The sequence below is a fragment of the Phasianus colchicus genome, chromosome 31 (genome assembly GCF_987193195.1).
Source record: "Phasianus colchicus chromosome 31, bPhaCol1.hap1.1, whole genome shotgun sequence".
NCBI lineage: Eukaryota > Metazoa > Chordata > Aves > Galliformes > Phasianidae > Phasianus > Phasianus colchicus.
In genome coordinates, this window is record NC_143466.1 from 1,843,451 (window position 1) to 1,863,257 (window position 19,807).

At 54.1% G+C, this 19,807-nt stretch overlaps 3 protein-coding genes and 2 pseudogenes across 8 annotated transcripts; 1 reads left to right on the forward strand and 4 right to left on the reverse strand.

Moving 5' to 3' along the window:
- The first annotated feature begins 244 nt into the window (after positions 1-244).
- On the forward strand, positions 245-2,203 carry LOC149914220 (T-cell-interacting, activating receptor on myeloid cells protein 1-like). The gene is made up of 4 exons (XM_090127905.1): positions 245-416; positions 490-525; positions 643-921; positions 1,404-2,203. The coding sequence occupies exons 1-4, from the start codon at positions 293-295 to the stop codon at positions 1,697-1,699; spliced, it is 735 nt and encodes a 244-aa protein (XP_089984031.1). The 5' UTR covers positions 245-292; the 3' UTR covers positions 1,700-2,203.
- Positions 2,204-3,332: 1,129 nt separating this feature from the next.
- Positions 3,333-5,668, reverse strand: LOC149914221 (osteoclast-associated immunoglobulin-like receptor). Of its 4 annotated transcripts, none has more exons than XM_090127799.1 (5): positions 5,447-5,668; positions 4,543-5,220; positions 4,280-4,420; positions 4,129-4,163; positions 3,333-3,677 (listed from the first exon to the last, which is right to left on the reverse strand). In XM_090127799.1, the coding sequence occupies exons 1-5, from the start codon at positions 5,466-5,468 to the stop codon at positions 3,540-3,542; spliced, it is 1,014 nt and encodes a 337-aa protein (XP_089983925.1). In that variant the 5' UTR covers positions 5,469-5,668; the 3' UTR covers positions 3,333-3,539. The 4 variants fall into 4 exon arrangements, with proteins under 4 accessions (XP_089983925.1, XP_089983928.1, XP_089983926.1 ...); XM_090127802.1 differs by having other exon boundaries at positions 5,338-5,526; XM_090127800.1 differs by having other exon boundaries at positions 3,591-4,163; positions 4,543-4,854; positions 4,936-5,220.
- Positions 5,669-7,026: 1,358 nt separating this feature from the next.
- On the reverse strand, positions 7,027-9,417 carry LOC149914222 (T-cell-interacting, activating receptor on myeloid cells protein 1-like; annotated as a pseudogene). The gene is made up of 5 exons (XR_016460593.1): positions 9,396-9,417; positions 8,885-9,169; positions 8,493-8,803; positions 8,178-8,371; positions 7,027-7,194 (listed from the first exon to the last, which is right to left on the reverse strand). The product of XR_016460593.1 is annotated as a T-cell-interacting, activating receptor on myeloid cells protein 1-like (transcript).
- A 1,494-nt stretch (positions 9,418-10,911) lies between these two features.
- Positions 10,912-13,338, reverse strand: LOC149914223 (T-cell-interacting, activating receptor on myeloid cells protein 1-like). Of its 2 annotated transcripts, XM_090127758.1 has the most exons (6): positions 13,293-13,338; positions 13,184-13,219; positions 12,365-13,066; positions 12,102-12,242; positions 11,870-11,907; positions 10,912-11,185 (listed from the first exon to the last, which is right to left on the reverse strand). In XM_090127758.1, exons 1-6 carry the CDS (start codon positions 13,321-13,323, stop codon positions 11,048-11,050), a joined length of 1,086 nt encoding a protein of 361 aa, XP_089983884.1. In that variant the 5' UTR covers positions 13,324-13,338; the 3' UTR covers positions 10,912-11,047. The 2 variants fall into 2 exon arrangements, with proteins under 2 accessions (XP_089983884.1, XP_089983883.1); XM_090127757.1 differs by having other exon boundaries at positions 11,035-11,185; positions 11,870-12,242.
- A 2,629-nt stretch (positions 13,339-15,967) lies between these two features.
- LOC149914224 (T-cell-interacting, activating receptor on myeloid cells protein 1-like) lies at positions 15,968-17,630 on the reverse strand (annotated as a pseudogene).
- Between the last annotated feature and the right edge of the window lie 2,177 nt (positions 17,631-19,807).

Sequence of the window (19,807 nt, forward strand, 5' to 3'; positions counted from 1 at the left end):
CTGCTGGCAGCTGACAGCACTGCAGTCCTTGTGGTACCAAAAGTGGGACCCAAAGGGTGCAGATCCCGACGCACCACTGAAGCCACGTGTGCTGTGTCTGGCATCCCATGGGGGACACCACACGAGGCACGTGCTGACAGAACTTTGGGGACAGTCAGTGACACTTGAGGGGTGATCGCCTGCGTGGGACACACAAACAGGGTCTGTGTGCAATGCCCTGTGTGTGTCAGCCAATTGAGGACAAAGCATTGTCACCACAAATGGGGGAAATTTGTCACGAGGTGGTGACATCATGGCATCCTGTCCCCAAGGGGAAATGAGATTGCCTCTCCGGCCACTTCCTGACCCCACTGCAGTCTCTCTGTCCCAGAGCTGCTTCTGCCTCATGGAACCAATGGCGCTGGCCCTCATCCTGGGTGAGTGACAATGGGGACGTGGTGCCACGGGGGTTGGTGGCCAGGTATCTGACCAGGACCGTGTCCCTTGCAGGTTGGTGGCTGGTGGCAGCAAGCAGAGCACAGCATTGTGAGTATGGGGACAGAGGAAGAATGGGGAGAGTGGGAGGGGAGTGTGTTCAGGGTGCCATGAGAGGGGCACAGGAGGGTGTGCAGGGACAAGGCTGACTGCTGTCCCCTGTCCTAGTGCCCAGACCTTCCCTGTCACTGCACCCCAGCCAGGAGGTGTCCCTGGGGGACACTGTCACCCTGCGCTGCCACCTGCCCCGAATGCGTGCCTGGGTCCAGCTCTGGTTGAATGGAACTCTCAGATCTGACAAGCAAAAAGACAAGGAGCAGGATACAGCTGAGTTCTCCTTTGCTGTCACAAACCTGGAAGATGCAGGGACATATCAGTGTCGGTACCAGGTGTCAGAGCCACTGTGGACATCAAATAGGAGTGAGCCCGTGGAGCTGGTGCTGACAGGTGAGGGCACTATGGACACCAGCTGGCCCTGGTGTCTTCTCCTCCCTGCAAGCAAACCGCAGCTTCCCCCAACTCAGCATTTCCCTGAGCCCAGGGAACATGTGGCAATGAGGACTGATGTCACCACCCACCGCTGGAATGGGGGTCATGGTGGCACATTCCTCCTGCACACAGCTGAATGCTCGGACCCTATCCTGTGCCAGAATCCCACTGGGAATACTGTGGGTGGGGTACAGAAACCTTCACCCACTCAGGAGGGTCTCTGGCCTCTGCCAGCACCAGTACAAAATCCTACAACCCCAAGGATCACACATTTGTGTCCTCACCCCTAGGGGACAGCATGATGTTGGAGGTGACACCCACACCTGCAACCCCAGTTTGGTCAGAGACCCCATTTGCACGCCCCCGGTGTCACCCATGGGTGGAACTGTCCCTGCATCCCTGCCCTGTGATGTTAACACCCAAACACTTGCACCCCACAGGTGCCCAGGGGCGGTCCCATGGGAACCTGGTGGTGGCGGTGGTGAGGGGCTGTGCTGCTGTCTTGGTCTTCAGCCTGGGCCTCTTCTTCGTCCTCGATGCCCGCAGCCTCTGGACAAGGAGAGATAAAAGCCCTGGTGAGAAAGGGCTGTACCTCCAGGTGCCCCCCAGGGACAGCGAGGATGTGACTTACGTCGAGATGCCAGCTGCCATCCCGTGCTCCCAGCCTCCCAGTTCCCCCACCGCCAACCAACCCCCCGTTATCTACACCACAGTGAGCACTGAATTACCGTGCTGATGGGCCTCCCAGGTGCCTCATTTTGGGGTGTGTGGAAGGGGACAGACCTCAAATTCCCTGCTTGGGACTCCCTGATGTCCTCTTCTTATCTCAGATCAGTTGATCTCCCCAAATCTAACAATCCCAAATTCTCACTCACCCCAAACACTTCCCACTCACACCAAATCTCTAAATGCTCAACTCCTACCCCAAAGTCCTTCTTTCTCCCCTCAAATCCTTTAACACACCTTCAGTCCTCCAAATGCCCTCCAATCCACTCCAAAATATCGCCAACCATTCCTCTAAAACCCCCTAATCTGTGCCAATCTTCCCCTCTTCTGAAGATCCCCCATAATGTCCTTTTCTTCTTCTTCCATCTCCTACAGATGCCCTAGATCCCCTACAGACCCCTCATAATCCCCTGCCTCCTATTCTGTCCTGCTCTTATCATTGGTCTTTGGGTGCTCAGCAATTCTTTTGTTCATCACTTGCTTTGGAAAGATATATAAATTTATCTGATTATCATTCCTGGTATTTCTCTTTTCCTTTTCAGACTCAGGAAATAGATCAGAAGTCCTTATCCATCCCTCCAACTCTCTGTCATTCTTCCACACCCGGAACCTCCATCCTGCACCAAAATCCCCATCCACACAAAAAAAAACCTCCAATCAACCCCCAGAATCTCTGTTCAGCCCCAAAACTTCCATTCATCCCAATGATCTCCACATATGCCCAAAACCTCCATCTCACCACAAATTCCTCATCTAGCACCCCAATCTCCATACAGCTCCCCAAATCATTCATCCAGGCCAAATATCTACACCCCACTCAACCCTCCATACACAGCCCTCCAAAACCTCAATCAAACCCAAGACCTTCAGCCCACAGAATCATCATCCACCCCAAAATAACTCAATTCAGCTCCCAAATACATCATACCGCCTCCCAAATTTTAACCATCCCCCAAAATTTCCATTCACCCTGAAACCTCCATCCAGCCCCAAAATCTCCATCTGACACTTAGCTCTACATCCAGACACAATCACTACATCCAGCCCAACATTTCTATAGAGCCCCCAAACCTCCATAGAATCTGAAATTCCTTCAAACAGCTGCCGGGTCACTGTGTGGTCCAAATATCTCCACCCAGCCCCACAGAATCTTCCATCTGGACTCAGTCATCTCCATCGAGCTCACAAACTCTCCGGCATTTCCCCTTTCATTACCAAAAGGGGGAAGTCAGCTCTCCTGCCCTTCCCCTCACTGCTGCTCCCACACACAGCCCTCCCACACACAAACTTCCTCTTTCACCCTTTGCTGCCAAACCCCACAACCCCTCTGTCCTCTTCCAAATGGTCACCAAAAAGCAATTTCTCTCCTCACCACAAATCCTGCCCCAAAACCTTGGGGAGATGGGGGCTGGTTTGGGTTGTAGAGATGGAGATGCACCATGGGAAGCACATGATAAGGACACGTGTGTGCTGTGGGACAGATGTGGTGCAGACACATCTGGGGGGCACGTGTTGATGACATGCATGTGCTGTGCAGGCACACATGGAGTGCAGACGCAGGGAGCACATGCTAAGGACACACATGAGCAGCACTGTGTCCAGCTGTTGGTGCACACACACGGCATCACACAGACACACACAGAGGCACAGAGGTCTTCCACACGTGTGTTTGGACACCTTGTTGTGCACGTGGGATGGTGCACACACGTTTAATCCACAGCCACGAGTTCACACGCACAGGTACATGGATGCAATTCACAGGTGATGGTGAGCACACAGAGCACACCAGCACTGCACACACTTGATGTGTGCACACAGCATCCACGTCTTTGTGTCCACAGGTGGGGGCATCAGCGGGGTCCCCCAGTGCCCACCTCGGCGTAGATAATGGGGGAGTCAGGGGTTGTAGAAGAGCCGGGGGGGTGGGTGCTGGGGGTCAGAACTTGCAGCTCGGCGTTGGTCAGAGCCTGGCTGTCAGCGGGGGACACCTGGGGACACAGGGACAGCAGTGTGAGCATGGGATCCCAACAAGCCTGAGGGGATGGTGGCGTTGTGTGATGTGTGGGGGCTGTGCGAGAGGGGGGGTGTTGGGAGTCTGGGGTGCTGTAGACTTTGGGAAGCTGTGGGTGTGACACTGGGATTTCCTGTGGGTGGTGTTTGGGGGTCCCGCTATGTTTTGGGGTTGCCCATGTAGTTTGAGGGTGTTTAAGGCTTGGAGCATCCCAGGGGGCTTCAGTTTGGGATTTGGGGCATCCCAATGGTGGAGATTTGGAGGCCCTCATGGACTGGATTGGAGGGTGCACACAATGTCATGGGGAGCCATAAAATGCAGGGGGTTCTTTGCAGTCCCCACAGGAAGGGTTGGGTTTCCCAGGTGAGGTCTGGAGGAGGGGTAATGGGGCAGATTGGGGTTAGGGGTCCCCTGACCCAGACACTGACCTGGAACTGCACGGCCTCGGGACTTCTGGTGGCACCTGAGTCATAAATAGAAGGGGAGGGGGGGGCGGGGGTGTTACGGGGGCACCAATCAACACCTGTGGGGATTTATAGTGGATTTATGGGGGATCAAAGCCATTTAACCCCTCCCCACCAGAGCTCTCATCTCTCTGTATTCGTCTTCTCTGGGCAGCAAGGAGGAATGAGACTATGAGGATGAGGATGATGACAATCACAGCAGCACAACTCCTTGCCACCACTGCCACCAGGTTCAAGCTGGGACCCCCATTGTCACCTGTGGTGTCAAAGTGTTTGAGCTGTCCCTGTACCCAGCTCCTTTCTCAATGGAGGTGGGATGCAGAGACAGGGTCACCCACAGCTGAGAAGTGGAGCACCGAATGAGGGCCTCAGACCTACCTGGATGTGCAGATCTGGCAATCACTTCCAGGGTCACATTATCTCCGAGGCATGAGGACAGACGGTAAGAGCCCCCAGCGCGGTAGGAGCACCTATAGGTGCCAGAGTCAGCTACAGTCACCCCAAAGAGGGTGAAGGTGGCTGTGCCCTCACCGTTGGGTTTTTGGTGCTGGAGAGGGGCTGAGTGCCCATCCTTGTGCAGGAAGATGGTGCCCCCATACTCCTTGTTGCTGCACTGGATGGTGACATTGGTCCCCGTCTCCACACGTTCCTTGGGGATCAGGGAAATGTTGGCTGGGGGATACTTAGGATCTGAGTGCAGAGAGGAGACAGGGATGGAACACAGCTCTGAGGGAACAGCCCAAGGCCATCTGCTTTCCCCAGTGCCCTCACCTGTCACCACCAGCTCCATGGGTTCACTCTTCTCCGATGTCTCTGGTGGCTCCAGCACCCAGTACTGGCACTGATATCTCACTCCATCTTCTTTCTTTACACTAATCAAGGGGAACTCAGCCATGTCCTGTACCATGTCCATGTGTGCTTGCTTTTTAAATCCCGAATATCCTTCCTTGTAGAGCTCAACTCGTGCAGCCGGCTGGGGCAGGTGGCACCGCAGGGTGACATTGTCCCCCAGGGACACCCCCTGGCTGGGGTGCAGCGACAGGGAGGGTCTGGGCACTAGGACAGGGGACAGCAGTCAGCCTTGTCCCTGCACACCTTCCTTTGCCCCTCTCATGGTCCTCTGACCACGCTCCCCTCCCTCTGGCCCCGTTCTCCCCCTGTCCCCATATTCACATTCCTGTGCTCTGCTTCCTGCCACCAGCCACCAACCTGCAAGGAACACGGTCCTGGTCCCACACTGGGCCACCAACCCCCGTGGCACCACGTCCCCATTGTCACTCACCCAGGATGAGGACCAGCACCATTGGTGCAATGAGGCAGGAGCAGCTTGGGGACCGTAAGACTGCAGCAGAGACAGGGAGTGGCCAGAGAGTTACTTTCAGTTTCCCCCAGGGCACAGGATGATGTGATGTCACCTCCTGATGTGGCAATGTGAGCCCTTAGCAGTGGTGATGCTGTGGTGTCCTTTTGTAGTGGGACAAGTGGATAAGTGTTCACTGCACACTGTGCCTCTTGAGGTGCCCCACACACACTGTCAACTCTGGGGTGTCACACACTGTCCCCAAAAGGTGTGTGCCCTGTCACGCTGTCTCTCAAGGCATGCCAGACTCTCTGCACAGTTCTCCAAGAGTGCAGTCCGTGCTTTCCTGGGGTCTGCAGGGCAACAGAGTCAGACAGTGACTCAGAGGAGCAACAGAAGAGCATTTATTGAACTTTCCAGCAGCAACCAATCAGCTGCCCTGCAACAAAATTAGGGGACTTCCTAGGAACAATTATTGAGTGATACGGATCAGGGATCCTTGGACATTGGTGTTATTGCTTGATCTGCAACTTCCAGGGAAATGTAGGTTCTGGCTGCTGCAGAAGAAGAGTAAAAGATGACAGGGAGGAAAATGAGCAAGAGAGAGAATAAGAAAGAAAAGAGAGAAAATGGAGAGTAGGACAGAAAGAATGTAAGAGTGGGAGATGGAGGGAGAAAAACAATCATGGTCCATTTTGAGGAGTTGCAGTGCAGGAGCAGAAGGGGGGATGGGAGTGCTCATCCAATGGCTGAAGTCTCCAACTGGCAAAAAGGAGACAGCACAAAATGCAGCTTCTCTGGGCATCCCTTCCTGTCTGTTGGTTGGCAGCTGCTGCATCACAAGGTTGCATAGAAGTGAGTTCACAGTGACAACATTTCTCAGAAATGTGTTTGTGCCAGAAATGTTCTTGCGGAGAAGCAGTGCGATTGGTGGACACACAAAGGCTGTGCGGTTATCTCACAGCATCTGGTGCTTTGCAGCCTCTGTTGTTCTGGCAAGAGCCTTGTTATGGCAAGTGTTGGAGAGGTAGCAAGCACACCGAAAATGTCAGCAAATGTGTTTTGTTGTTTGCTGGTAATTCTGTGGAGCAGAGAGTGCCCGTGTGAGGAGTTCCCGCGGTGAGGGTCCTGCAGTGCCAGAGTGATGGCACTGCTGAGCACAAGGAGCACATGGCATCCATGGCCGCTGTCACACGAGCACACGCTGCAGACAAACGGGCAGAAGCATCCAGAATTGCAGGGCAGCCCTCAGAGGCGAGAAGCAGCGCCAGCGCAGTGAAGGGAACAGCCCTGAGAGCTGTGATGGATGGCACCGAGTGAAGGAACAGCTGAGCGCTGTGAGCAGCAGCTCTGAGGCTGCTGTACCGCTGAGAGCAGTTGTGTTGGAACACGCTCTGCTCACAGCTGTCGGGATCTCCACCCTTCGGGCCCCACGTTGGCCACCAGGAGGATTGTGATGCTGTCGCCTGACAGCTGCTCAGCAACAAACAGCCCTTCCAGCACTGACCTTTCTCTTTGTGGCTTGCCAAGAGATTCAGATAAAGAAAGACAAAATTCGCTGGTTGAGACAAAAACTATTTACTCGGACCAAAAAGGAGAGAGAAATAACAGTAATAGTAATAACATTTTTATGCTTACAGAATTAGTGGTGCTCAACACAGCTGCCCACCACTCTTTGACCAATGCTCCAACTTCGAAAGGATTTGCAGTCCCAGTGTGTGTTCACAGATCTGAGGAGTAGAAGGTAGGCTTTGGGGTTTAGAATTGAGCATTTAGAGTTGAGGATTTGGTGTCATCGTGAGGGGCGTGGAGTACACTGGTAAGGATTTGGGGATGTTAGGCTGGGGGTATTTGGGATTCTGGTGGCTAAGACTGGTTAACAGTGGGGCTGGGCTTGGGAGTCTGGAATCGCTTAGTTTTGGGAATTCAAGCATGTGTTTGGGGTGTCTCACTATGGATTGAGGGTGCCTGATAAGAGTTCTGATAAGTGTTTAGGGCTAAGAGATATGGGGAGGCTTAAATTTGAGGACTCCGTAGGTGAGATACTGGCATTCCTATGCATGGCATTTGGGGGTTTCTCTATGGCTTGGAGTGCCATTGGGATCTGGGGCTGTTCAGTAAGTTTGGTGATTCTCTGGGACTTTTAGCTCACTGCGGACTACATGGGTGGTATTTGCTCAGATCTGGGGGTGCCTATAGTGTCTGGGTTTGTATAGGGCTGGAAGAAGACCGGAGAGGCTGGTGGATTACATCTAGAGTTCCTGCAATATAGAATTTGGTTTCCGATGGGCTGGATTTGGGGAGGCACATGGGACAAAGAAAGCCGTATGAGGCTGAGAGTCTCTCGGGGTCCATAGGGACAGGATTTGGAGTTCAGAGTGGGGTTTGGAGGAGTTCCCAGGGGGCAAGTTCAGTTTATGGATTCGATGTCTCAGACATTGTCCTGGAAGTGAATGGCTTCAGACATCCTGGATGAGGGGGCATCCGTATCAAAATGTGGAGGGGAGAGGGATGGGGGTTATGGAGGGTGCCAAAGAGTACAGGGGGGATCAGTAGTGCATGGAAGTGGAGGTAGGGGAAAGTTAAGGGGATTGATCCACCTATAGGGGATGGAAGATGAGGAAGGACACAGCTGGAGGGAGGTATAGGGATTGAAAGGTATGGGAGGGAGACTGGGGGGTATAAGAACTGTGCAAGAGGAAACAGAGCATACTTGGGTGCGATCTAAAGCTGCTCTATCGAGTATCAAAGTGATTCAGCAGTCTTCCCCACCAGGGCTGTCATCTCTTCGTATCCAGAGGCTGCAGGCATCAAGGACAAAGTAGAGGCCAAGGCCAAAGACAAGGGCAGCAGCACAGCCCCTCACCACTGCCACCACCAGGTTCCCATGGGACCTCCTCTCATCACCTGTGGGGTCCAGCAGTGTGCATGTCCCCATCCCCGGACATCACCTCCATGGGGATAGGATGCAGAGATTCTGCCAGAAAGGAGTGGCACCAGGGACACCGAAATGGGACCTCAAACCTACCTGGGAGTGCAAGTGCGGGTGTCACCTCCAGTGTCACGCTGTCCCCAAGGGGTGAGGAAAGAAGGTAGAAGCCACCAATGCGGCAGGAGCACCTATAGGTGCCAGAGTCAGCTACGGTCACCCCAAAGAGGGTGAAGGTGGCTGTGCCCTGATCATAGGGTTTTTGGTGCTGGAGAGGGGCTGAGTGCCCATCCTTGTGCAGGAAGATGATGCCCCCAAACTCCTGGTTGACGCACTGGATGGTGACATTGGTCCCGTCTCCACACATTCCTTGGGGATCAGGGAAATTTTGGCTGGGGGATAGCTGGGATCTGAGTGCAGAGAGGAGACAGGGATGGAACACAGCTCTGAGGGATCAGCCCAAGGCCATCTGCTTTCCCCAGTGCCCTCACCTGTCACCACCAGCTCCACGGGTTCACTCTTCTCCGATGTCTCTGGTGGCTCCAGCACCCAGTACTGGCACTGATATCCCACTGCATCTTTCTTCTTTACACTAATGAAGGGAAACTCAGCCATGTCCTGTACCATGTCCATGTGTGCTTGCTTTCTAAATCCCGAATATCCTTCCTTGTAGAGCTTAACTCATGCAGCCGGCTGGGGCAGGTGGCACCGCAAGGTGACATTGTCCCCCAGGGACACCCCCAGGCTGGGGTGCAGCGACAGGGAGGGTCTGGGCACTAGGACAGGGGACAGCAGTCAGCCTTGTCCCTGCACACCCTCCTCTGCCCCTCTCATGGCCCCCTGACCACGCTCCCCTCCCTCTCTCCCCATTCTCCTCTTATCCCCATACTCACACAGCTGTGCCCTGCTTCCTGCCACCAGCCACCAACCTGCAAGGGACACGGTCCTGGTCCCACACAGGGCCACCAACCCCCGTGGCACCACGTCCCCATTGTCACTCACCCAGGATGAGGACCAGCACCATTGGTGCCATGAGGCAGGAGCAGCTTGGAGACGGCCAGACTGCTGTGCCTGTGTGACTGTGCCACACATGTCGGATACATGAGCAGAAGCAGTGGCACACATGTGGAGGCTCACATATGGGTGTGCACATGTGTGGTCAGATACGTGGATCCTGCTGGCCTTGGGGTGGCTGGGGACAGATCTGAGGTCCCACGGGACTGGTGGCTCGATTTTGGCTTGGATTGCAAAGAGTTTTGGTTTCCAGAGGAATGGTGGGTGTATTTTGGGCAGGACTGGAAGGTTGGAGGGCCCCCTCAGGAATGAGGAGTTCCTTTGGGGACAAGGAGATGAACTCCAGTCCCACAGGGCTGGTTATGGGTTGGTGCTCAGAACTGTGAGCAGTGGAAATAAGCAGCTGTGTGCAGGGATTGGGGAACAGGGCTCAAAAGTGCTGAGAAAATCATCCGTAAACACAGGAGCTGTGAATTTTCAGCTGGAATGCACAGTGCTGCAGCCAGGCATTCAGCTCAGAACTGTGGCCGTGTGTCTCTCCCAGACTCCATGAGCCCCCTGTGAGCAGAGAGAAACAGCCATGGCTCCACATCTGCCTCATCCATGGCACGGCCCTTTGGGGTACGGACATCTGTGACAAACTATTGCCAAGGACGGAGCACAGGAGGAGGGAAATGCCCTCAGAACTCCCTGACAGACACCTGAGAGCTCACTAAGAACGGCAGCTGCTTCCACTGAACCAGACTGATGCGTTTCTTTCACAAAAACAAGGACAAGCTCTCACACGTTTTATGGATTTGTTTCTCTCTTTTTTAGTTTGAATGAACGATATCAAAAAGTTCAGTTAGTAAGAGTTGAACTACACCATATACTTCATGAGGGCTATTCTGAAAGTAAAACCTGCAGGTTTATTACTTTGGCCCACAACATCGGATGGGAATGTCAGTGGGACAGCAGCAGAGGTGGAACCTTCCCACCAGTGTCCCATCCCCTTTTGTTGCCACGTGACAGACGGCAGCAGAGGGGACACATTGGCACAACGGCATCTGACACGGATATGGGACAGAGCTGAATTCCCCCATGCAGAAATAATGGCCCCACTGACATTCATCGACGCTTGTGAGCTCTGATGGAGACCAGGGGGCGGATGTGAGCACAGTGAGGCGGTGCGTTTCAGCAGTGGTGACAGTGACAGCAGTGTGAGAACACTCCTTGAATTGCACTCGTGGGCTCATGCACGCCTGTTGTTACACACCACTGCAGTGTTATGGGGCCTTTTGTGGTGACTTGGGACCAAGCCAGGGATCCCTCAAGGCTGCTGGTGGAGTTTGGTGCAGAGCTGTGGGGGTCCTACAAGAGTGTTGGATGAAGTTTGGGTGTGTATGGGGAGGCTTTGGAGGTGTCCAGGGGTGTAAAGGAATCCAGGTGATAAGGACGGATTGTGATGGTAGTGATGACTGTTCAGGGATGAAGTGGGATTAGGGACAATTTGGTGCACACTGGTGGGGATTTGGGGGACGTTAAATTTGGGGAGATTTGTGGGACTGCAGGAGCAGAGGGCATCAATGAGACCCAAGCGGGAACTTGGTGTCTGTTTCCATTCTTGCACTCCGAAAAGGAGGCAACCCACGTGGGGGACATCATTGGGGTCTTTCAGAGCCCACCTCAGCATAGATAACAGGGGGCTGGGGCACCGTGCTGGCCCCAGGGCGGCAGAAGCTGGGGATCACAGCTTGCAGCTCAATGTAGGTCAGCCCTTCGTTGTCTTCTGGTGGCACCTGGAGACACAGGGAAATGGTGGGGTGATACCATGGTGTTCCCCAAAGTGCTTGTGGGGGGACCAATGGTCTCAGTATGTAGGGTAATAGCCAAGAGAGTGCGCTTGTGGTTCTGGGCTGCCTGAGATTCGGGGTCTGCATGGGTCAGACTCTGAGGGATGCTACAAGTGTTTTTAGGGCTTCCCACTACTTGGCTTGAGGGTGCCCATGGGATCTGGGGGATGGTTAAGGGTTTAGGGGTGTGCAGAGGCTTAGATGTGGTGTTCCTATGGGTATGACGTAGGTGTTTGTGGTTGCCCATGGGGTATTCAGTGGACATTTAGGGTTTGGAGATTCGACAGTTGGCTGAGATTGTCAGCGCCATGGGTCAGACACTAAGGGTCCAGATGAGTGGTGTTTTGGGTTCATGTTCTGTGATGTTCATGGAGTTTGTGTTGAGCTTGGGGTGTGGATGTCCTCAGGGAACATGGGGGCTGAGATGAAGGATGAGGGGACTGTCCACAGTGTGGATTTGGGTTGTGCATGGGTTGGGTTTGGGGAGTGCAGATAAGGTTATGGTAAGCCATACAGTGCTGGAGGTCCTCTGGGTTCACCATGGGTTTTGGGTTCCTCTTATGGTCTGCTGGGAGGGGGAGAGCTTAGGGAGCAGTTTGGAATTTAAGGTCATCACACACAGACTCTTACCTGGAGCTCCTTGGCCTTGGAACTCTTGAGGGGTTCACCTGCATCAAAAAGAGGAAAGGGGGAGGGTCGCGGTTATGGAGGAACTCAGAGGGATCCCAGAGGGACATGGAGGGGGATTTATACAGGATGGACAGGGAAATGGGAACTCCAGGGCATGGACTGGGGTTGCAGTGTGCAGCAGTGAGTGCTTGCGGCATCTCTGGGAGATGAAACCATTTAACCCCTTCCTCACCAGAGCTGGCAGTTCTCTGTATCTGGCGTCTGCGGGCAGGCAGGAGGAAGAAGGTGATGAGGATGAGGCCGAAGGCGAGGGCAGTGGCACAGCCCCCTGCCACTGCCACAACCAGGCTCCCACGGGATTCCCCATTGGCACCTGTGCAGTCCGGGTGTTTGGGTGATGCCATCCCCAGAAGCCACCACCCTGGGGACGGGATGAGGTGACACTGCCACCCATGGGTGATACGAGGGACATAGACATGGGAGACTCAGACCTACCTGGACGTGTAGGTGGGGATGTCACCTCAAGTGTCACGCTGTCCCCGAGGGGTGAGGACACAAAGGGGTGACCCCAGGGGCGGTAGGAGCAGCTGTAGGTGCCGGTGTCAGCTGGGGACACCCCAAAGAGGGTGAAGGTGGCCATTCCTCCACCACTGGGGTCCTGGCGCTGGACAGGGGCTGAGTGCCCACCCTTGTGCAGGAGGAAGGAGGATCCATAATCCCAGTTCCAGCACTGGATGGTGACATTGGACCCCCTCCCCACGTGGATACTGATATTGATGGCTGTCATCACGTGTCCCTCAAAGCTCAGAGAAATGCCAGGTGGGTGGTACCTGCGATCTGTGTGCAGGGAGGGCAGAGAGGTGGGACACCACCCTGTGGGTACAGCCCAAGGCCCACCATTATTCCCAGTGCCCTCACCTGTCAGCACCAGCTCCACGGGATCGCTCTTTTCTGATGTCCCCAGTGGCTCAGACACATGGTACTGGCACCGATACGCCCCTGCATGCTCCCAACTCGTGCTAACAAAGGAGAACTCGACCGCATCCTGCTCCTTGTCCTGGTACTTGTTGTGTGTCCTACCTCCATCCTGGTACAGCCAGACCCAGGCAGCCAGCCGGCTCAAGTGGCAGCGCAGGGTGACATTGTCCCCCAGGGACACCCCCTGGCTGGGGTGCAGTGACAGGGAGGGTCTGGGCACTAGGACAGGGGACAGGAGTCAGCCTTGGCCCTGCACACCCTCCTGTGTCCCTCTGATGGCACCCTGACCACACGCCCCTCCCACTCTCCCCATTCTTCCTCTGTCCCCATACTCACAATGCCGTGCTCTGCTAATTGCCACCAGCCACCAACCTGCAAGGGACACGGTCCTGGTTCCACACAGGGCCTCCAACCCCCGTGGCACCACATCCCCACTGTCACTCACCCAGGATGAGGGCCAGCACCATTGATGCCATGAGGCAGGAGCAGCTCTGGGACAGCAAGACTGCAGTGAGGACAGGGAGTGGTGAGAGAAAGCAGCTCTCAGTTCCCCTTTTGAATCTGGACGTTGTGATTTGTCACCTCCTCACGTGTCAAATTCAGTCCCCAGGGAGTGGCAATGTTTTGAACCTGATGGGGTGGCACACACATAGCAGCACAGAAGGTTCCACCGGGGTGCCGCACACAAGCAGTCGACCCTGGGATGTCACACAGGGTCCTCAAAGATCTTCCACCACCACATGGCCTTGCTTGGTGTCGCCCATGGATGCCAATTGCAGGACATGTAGCTCCAAATGGGTTTCTCCCATGGGATGTCACTTGTGCTCTCCAACACGTCCAGCCAGCTGTCACCACGTGCTTTGGGTACCACACTCTGTGCTCACCGTGCAGAGTTTGTGTGGGCAAAGCTCAGTGAGGGGTGAAGCTGCACGATGCTGAGTGGGACAACAGAGAGGGGTTTTGAAATGGATGAACAACAAAGGTAGGATCAGCGAGAACATCAGTTTGTGACTGGATGAGAATGGGCGCCTTCCAAACTGGGACAGAGATGAAGCAGAGACGTCTGGTGCCTTCTCTGCTGCTTTCTGCAGCAGCAGCGATGGGCTCTGGGACCACAGGTGCACTGAGATGAATGACCGTGACTCAGTGCAGAGTTGGAGTTTCCCTCGAGAACTCATGAAGGTGAAACCGGCACTGAGGGTCCAAATGCAATCAGCAATCTGAATGAGAATCTCTGCACTGTGATTGCTATGGAGGCATTGGCACTCTGACTGTTACATCTCTCTGTGCGGCTGAGCGATGCGACGAGGAGAAATGGAAAGAAGCCTTGCACTGCTGAACAGCTTCAGGAGAGGAAAGGGAAGAGAAGGAGATGGAGTGCAGGGAAGAGAAAGAGAGAGACGGGCAGAGGAAGGGATCAGCGCTGTGGATGGCAGCGTAGTTCAGCCAAATGGTTGTAAGTGTCCCCATTCTGTGAGTGTGCCCATGCCAAAGCTGCAAAGTCTGGCAGTGCTGCAGTCCCAGAGCTTCTCCCCAGCATCCCTTTGTGCCCGCTGGGCTGATTGGTGCCACGGCAGGGCTCGTATCTTGCTCGTGTTGGGGACAATGGTGAGGGACACTGCCCGGGTCCTCCCACACCCCGTGCTGCCCACAGCCATCCTGCCTCAGGGCTGTTTCTGAATGGGGTCTTCACCACAAATAAAGCCAGAAACACACCGAGAAGACAAAAAGGGAAGTGAGAAATAACGGTGATTTTAACTATAGAGATCTGAATAGATAGAAACCAGTGATGCACGATGCAACTGCTCACCGCTCATCACCTCCAGCAGTGGCTTCTCCCCCCCAGGAAGCTCCTCAGAGCTCACCTGATGCCATACAGGCAGCACAGAGCAAGAAACTGAGAAACGGAGCCATCCTTGGCTCTGTGCAGCACTGCTCAGTGAACTCTCTGGCTGCGGATCTGTCTCTGCTTCTCTGAGAGTTCTGCTTATGAGCCCCGGGAACGGGGGATGCAGGGGGTTGTTCTCATGCCGGCACAGAACATAAGCTCTGATATCTCAATCTCACTGATTTTCCTCAACCCTTCTGCCTTTTTTTCCCTCACAGTTCCACTATTTGTACCCTCAATTACACTCCCACACACCATCAAACCAGTTCATCCCACTCCCTCCAAAGCCCACGACTCAAACAATACATTCCCACAGACACCCAGCACTCGGTCTCACCATTACAAAACTCAGTTATAACATCTGGTCCTGTTACATCATTTATGTTCCTGGATTCTTAGTCAGTGTTCCCCCAGGCTCACCAATGACATCTCTCCACTGAGCCAGAGGGGTCTTTTCAGTTTTTCTCTTGACACCCTTTGTCCCATCACAGCTGTTTATCCCGGCTGCTCTTCAGGACTGGTTGAAAATCCCTTGTGTGATGCTGAGTAATGGAGCCCACCCGCTTCCCCAGGGCACCAAATTCCCTGGGTAAGAGTCGTAACCAACGTCCCCAGCAACACAGAGTATTTCAAGCAGGGAATGGGATTCCACAAGGAACACTTTTACAACACAAACGTTGAACCATCACAAAGACAGCAGTAGTGACTCACACAGATCCCATCACCAAGAGAAAGAAAACCGGTTCAGATATTCCCTCCTTCCACAAAGTCCCACTCCTCACTTTCCTGCCCAGCCCCTCCTGGCAGTGCAGTGTGACAGTGACCCCTGTTACCCCAAACTGTAAATGTCCTCCCCAGCACCCACACCGTGCCAGGGCCGTTCCCCTGTCACCTTTCAGGCAGACTCATGGTTTCTAATCCTATGCCAAAATAAATCCCCCCTTGGGTGCCTTCAGGGCTGATGCACAGTTCTTACTGCCGTGCACCCTGCGCTGCCCTGCCCGACTCACAGTGCTTTTCCCCAAAGCCTTCACCAGAGAGCAGAAGCAGAGACAGAGAATGCAGAGTGAGGGAATGTCTTTCTCCAGAGGATCTTGTCTTCTCACGCTTGAGAGTTGCAGTCAAGTGATGAGAAAGGCTCTTCTCAAAGTGTAGAAAAGCCTTTCTCATCATTCACTGACTGTTTCCAGTGGGATAGGGGAGAGAAGCAGAGGAAAAATAATCTGGAACTCAGAGGCTGAGAGAAAAAACAGTTTAATAAGACAGTCAAGGAAGAGAGAAAGAACAGTGATGGTTTATGAGGGAATCTATAGGAGATGTACGTTGGGCTGAATGGGAGTCAGGGGGCTCTGGAGGTGATCTGTAGGGGAGGGGTGGATAAGATAATTGATAGGGGCTGGAAGGCGAGGCAGGGGATACATGGGGGGATTTGTAGGAGATGGGATGGGGTCAGGGAACACTTGGGGGAATCGATAGGAAACCAATAGTGGATCAAAAGGTACACCTGGTGCACTCTACAGAAGAATGGAAGGGGAGCAAGAGGACAACTGGGGAGATCTACAGAGATCTGCAGGAGATCAAAACCATTAAATCCCTTCCCCACCCAGACTCTCATCTCTCCGTATCCAGAGGCTGCGGGCATCTGATGATGACAAAGAAGATGCCAAGGGCAAAAACGAGGGCAGCAGCACAGCCCCTCAGCTCTGCCACCACCAGGTTCCCATGGGACACCAACTCAGCACCTGCGGGGCGCAGGAGTTATTTGGATGTCTTCATCCCCAGCATCACCGCCATGGGGAAGGGATGTGATGACACTGCCACCCATGGGTGACACTGGAGGCACCCAAATGGGGGCTGGTACCTACCTGGGGGTGCAGGTGTGGGTGTCACCTCCAATGTCACACTGTCCCCAAGGGGTGAGGACAGAAAGGGGGAATGCCAGGGGTGGAAGGAGCACCTGTAGGTGCCGGAGTCTGCCAGGGCCACCCCAAAGAAGGTGAAGGAGGCCGTGCCAGCATCATCAGGGTCCTGACATTGCACCGCGGCTGAGCACCCATCCTTGTGCAGGAGGAAGGTGGCCCCATAGTCCTTGTTCCAGCAGCGGATGGTGACATTGGTCCCTGTCCCCACACGTTCCTCGGGGTGAAGGGAGATGTTGGGTGGGGGAAAGCTGTGATCTGCATAAGGGGAGTGGACAGCAATAGGAAATGGTCCTGTTGGGAGTGCCCAGTGCCATCTGCTGTCCCCAGTGACCTCACCTGTCAGCACCAGCTCCACAGGGTCACTCCTCGCTGATATGTCCTCATAACCTACACCTCGTACTGGCACCAATATGTACCTGCGTGTTTCCTCATTATGCTAGGGAAGGAGAACTCTGCCATGTCCTGCTCCTTGTCAATGTACCTGGACAACGTCCAAACTCCCTCCTGGTGCAGCGAGACCCAGGCAGCTGGACGGGGCAGGTGGCACCTTAGTGTGACATTGCTCCCCACTTCTATCCCCTGGCTGGGGTGCAGCGACAGGGAGGGTCTGGGCACTTGGAAAAGGAACAGCAGTGAGCCTTGTCCCTGCACACCTTCCCCTCTGCTGGCCTCCTGTCCATGCTCCCCCCCCTCTCTCCACATTTTCCCCTGGTCCCCATACTCACGATGCTGGGCCCTGCTCGCTGCCACCAGCCACCAACCTGCAAGGGACACGGTCCTGGTCCCACACAGGGCCATCAACCCCTGTGGCACCACGTCCCCATTGTCACTCACCCAGGATGAGGGCCAGCGCCATTGGTGCCATGAGGCCGGAGCAGCTTGGGGACAGCGAGACTGCAGTGGGGACGGGGAGTGGCTGGAGATCCACTCTCACTTCCCCTTGGAGACACAATGGCATGATGTCACCTCCTCATCTGACAATTCTCTTCCCCATGTGGTGGCACCATGGGGCCCAGCATGGGGTGGCACACGGGGACTGGTTCATACAACATTGCTGGCTGTCCCCTGTGAGATGCCAACTGCAGGACACATGGCTGCAATGGGGTGTCACACATGGGATGTTACACGCATTCCACAACATGTGCAGCCTGCACTTAACCCACTGTCCCCACTGCACTTTCCTCTGCCATCCCCACTGGGTACAGCATCTGCAATCTCTGGGGACACGGTGACACCCACTCCAATATGGACACATGCTGATACTGACATGTGCACTGGGGAACACGTGGTCCCACCACCCAATTCCTCTCCATGCTGCACCGGGAGGAGCTGAGCACAGAGTCCCCCATGGAGGCTCAGAAGACACCACCTTGCACCTCACATCTGGAAGGGCAGACGAACAAACAGGTTCAGATGGGGAAAAATCACAATGATCATCTCCAAGAAAACAAAATATGTCTCTGTTTTCAAGTAGGAGTCGAACAGTTTTCCCACCCAGTGCACCGCTTCTACCTCTCAATGAACTTCCAAATCTCAAAGCACAGCTCTGAATGCTACGGTGCCTTTCCAGACCTCAGAACCTCATAACTACCTCTGGAGTCACATCTCGATGTGGCCCCAGTCCCAGAAGTACCCCAGATTTATTGGGTTGGAGAAGCAGCAGCCACCAGGACAGGCAGAAGAACTCGCAGGTGAGAGGAGGGAGAGTGGTTCACCCAATTCCATGGATGCTCTTTGCTTTCCCTTGAGAGGCCAACCCCGAGCTGGGAGATGCCTTTCTTTTTTCTTTTGAAGCTCTGGAAAAGAGGAGAGAGGAAAGATCACAGGCTGTTGGGATATTCCCAGCAAGCCACTCTGCGCAGTACTTTTCCTTCAACCCAGAATACAAAGTTCTTTGTTGCCTGCACTCCTTTGGTGCTTGCAAAGTACAGTCAGCCACCCACAGTCTTTAGTGCAGAGATCTCCTGGCTTTGGTGGGAAATTTGAGGAGAGGACACAGCCTGCCCTCAGGACAACCATTATCCCACCTACAGTGACTAAAGTCACTCCATCGCTGGAGCTTGAGATATAAAATGGTCTTTTTGACCCAACCTCTACTCAGACCATCTGCTGTTTCCTGGGGAATTTTTTCCTAGATGGCCGTTTTCTCAGCCCACAGGACTTCCCCTTTTCTTCTATTTTTAAGCTTCCTCCTCCATTCTGTGCACCACACAGACCACACTGTGTGGCACAAACCCTCCTTCCCTCTCTTCCCTCCTCTTTCCCATGCTCCAAAACAGACATAATTTCAGAAAACAATCCCCAAAATGCACGTGTCAATTCAAGAACCCCCCAGATATATTTTCCACCCGTTTAGGTCTACCAGGGGGATAATGAAGATGGGAAGAAGAGTCAGGAGTACCGAAAGAAGGCAGTGCTGAAGAGAGGAAGGCAGAAAGGAATGAATACTACACTGCTCTGTCTAAACTGCACTGAAATTCCACATATTCCCTTTGGGCTTTTAACTCTTCATCTCTTCCTACATCTCTTTCTTCTCATTCAATATCATGCAGAAATTGGGAGCTAAGGAGGGAACCCTCCGAAGTGACGGTGACTCAGGTTCGTCACAGAGGAGGAGAAAAACAAGACGCAGTGAGAGGGACAAGAATCAGATTGATCACTGCTCTGATTCCAAGGTCTGTTTTGAGGAGTGAAAGTGTTGGCCCTCAGCGCTGGAGAAGGGATGGGGGTGAGACTCATCTGGAGGTGGCAGTCCTGAATTGGCAAAGAGCAACGATGACCACCATGAAGATGATGAAGATGACTCCCAGGCTCCCCTCAGACACCCCTTGTGCCTGCTGGGTTAGCAGTTCACCTTCCCAAGGTCAAAAACAAGGGAGTTCACAACAACAGCTTGGCCAAAAACGGATGTGTAGCCAAACTCTCTCATGAAAACGATAGAGCGGTGTGTCAGCAAAGCACTGCCAGAGTTTGGGCATACCAAGCACAGCACAGAAAGTCAAGAATGTGCTTTCTGTTAGTCCTTTCCAGCATCCCTTCCATCTGTCCTATCGACTGCAGCACTCAGCTCAGCGCCATCAGCAAAGTGCTGAGCCTGCACCCCATGCCATCATCTCTGTCAGTGAGAGAGGTGGTGAAGAGCAGCGCTCC

Coding starts and splice junctions, on each gene's coding strand:
- LOC149914220 (XM_090127905.1), top strand. CDS start 293: ATGGCATCCTGTCCCCAAGGGGAAATGAGATTGCCTCTCCGGCCACTT. Junction 417..489: donor GGCGCTGGCCCTCATCCTGG/GTGAGTGACAAT, acceptor TGTCCCTTGCAG/GTTGGTGGCTGGTGGCAGCA. Junction 526..642: donor AGCAAGCAGAGCACAGCATT/GTGAGTATGGGG, acceptor CCCCTGTCCTAG/TGCCCAGACCTTCCCTGTCA.
- LOC149914221 (XM_090127799.1), bottom strand. CDS start 5,468: ATGGTGCTGGTCCTCATCCTGG. Junction 4,421..4,542: donor TGCCAGATCTGCACATCCAG/GTAGGTCTGAGG, acceptor TTGACACCACAG/GTGACAATGGGGGTCCCAGC. Junction 4,164..4,279: donor ACAGAGAGATGAGAGCTCTG/GTGGGGAGGGGT, acceptor TTTATGACTCAG/GTGCCACCAGAAGTCCCGAG.
- LOC149914223 (XM_090127757.1), bottom strand. CDS start 13,323: ATGGCATCAATGGTGCTGGCCCTCATCCTGG. Junction 12,243..12,364: donor ATCCCCACCTACACGTCCAG/GTAGGTCTGAGT, acceptor CGGACTGCACAG/GTGCCAATGGGGAATCCCGT. Junction 11,186..11,869: donor CCAAGGCCAAGGAGCTCCAG/GTAAGAGTCTGT, acceptor CTGTGTCTCCAG/GTGCCACCAGAAGACAACGA.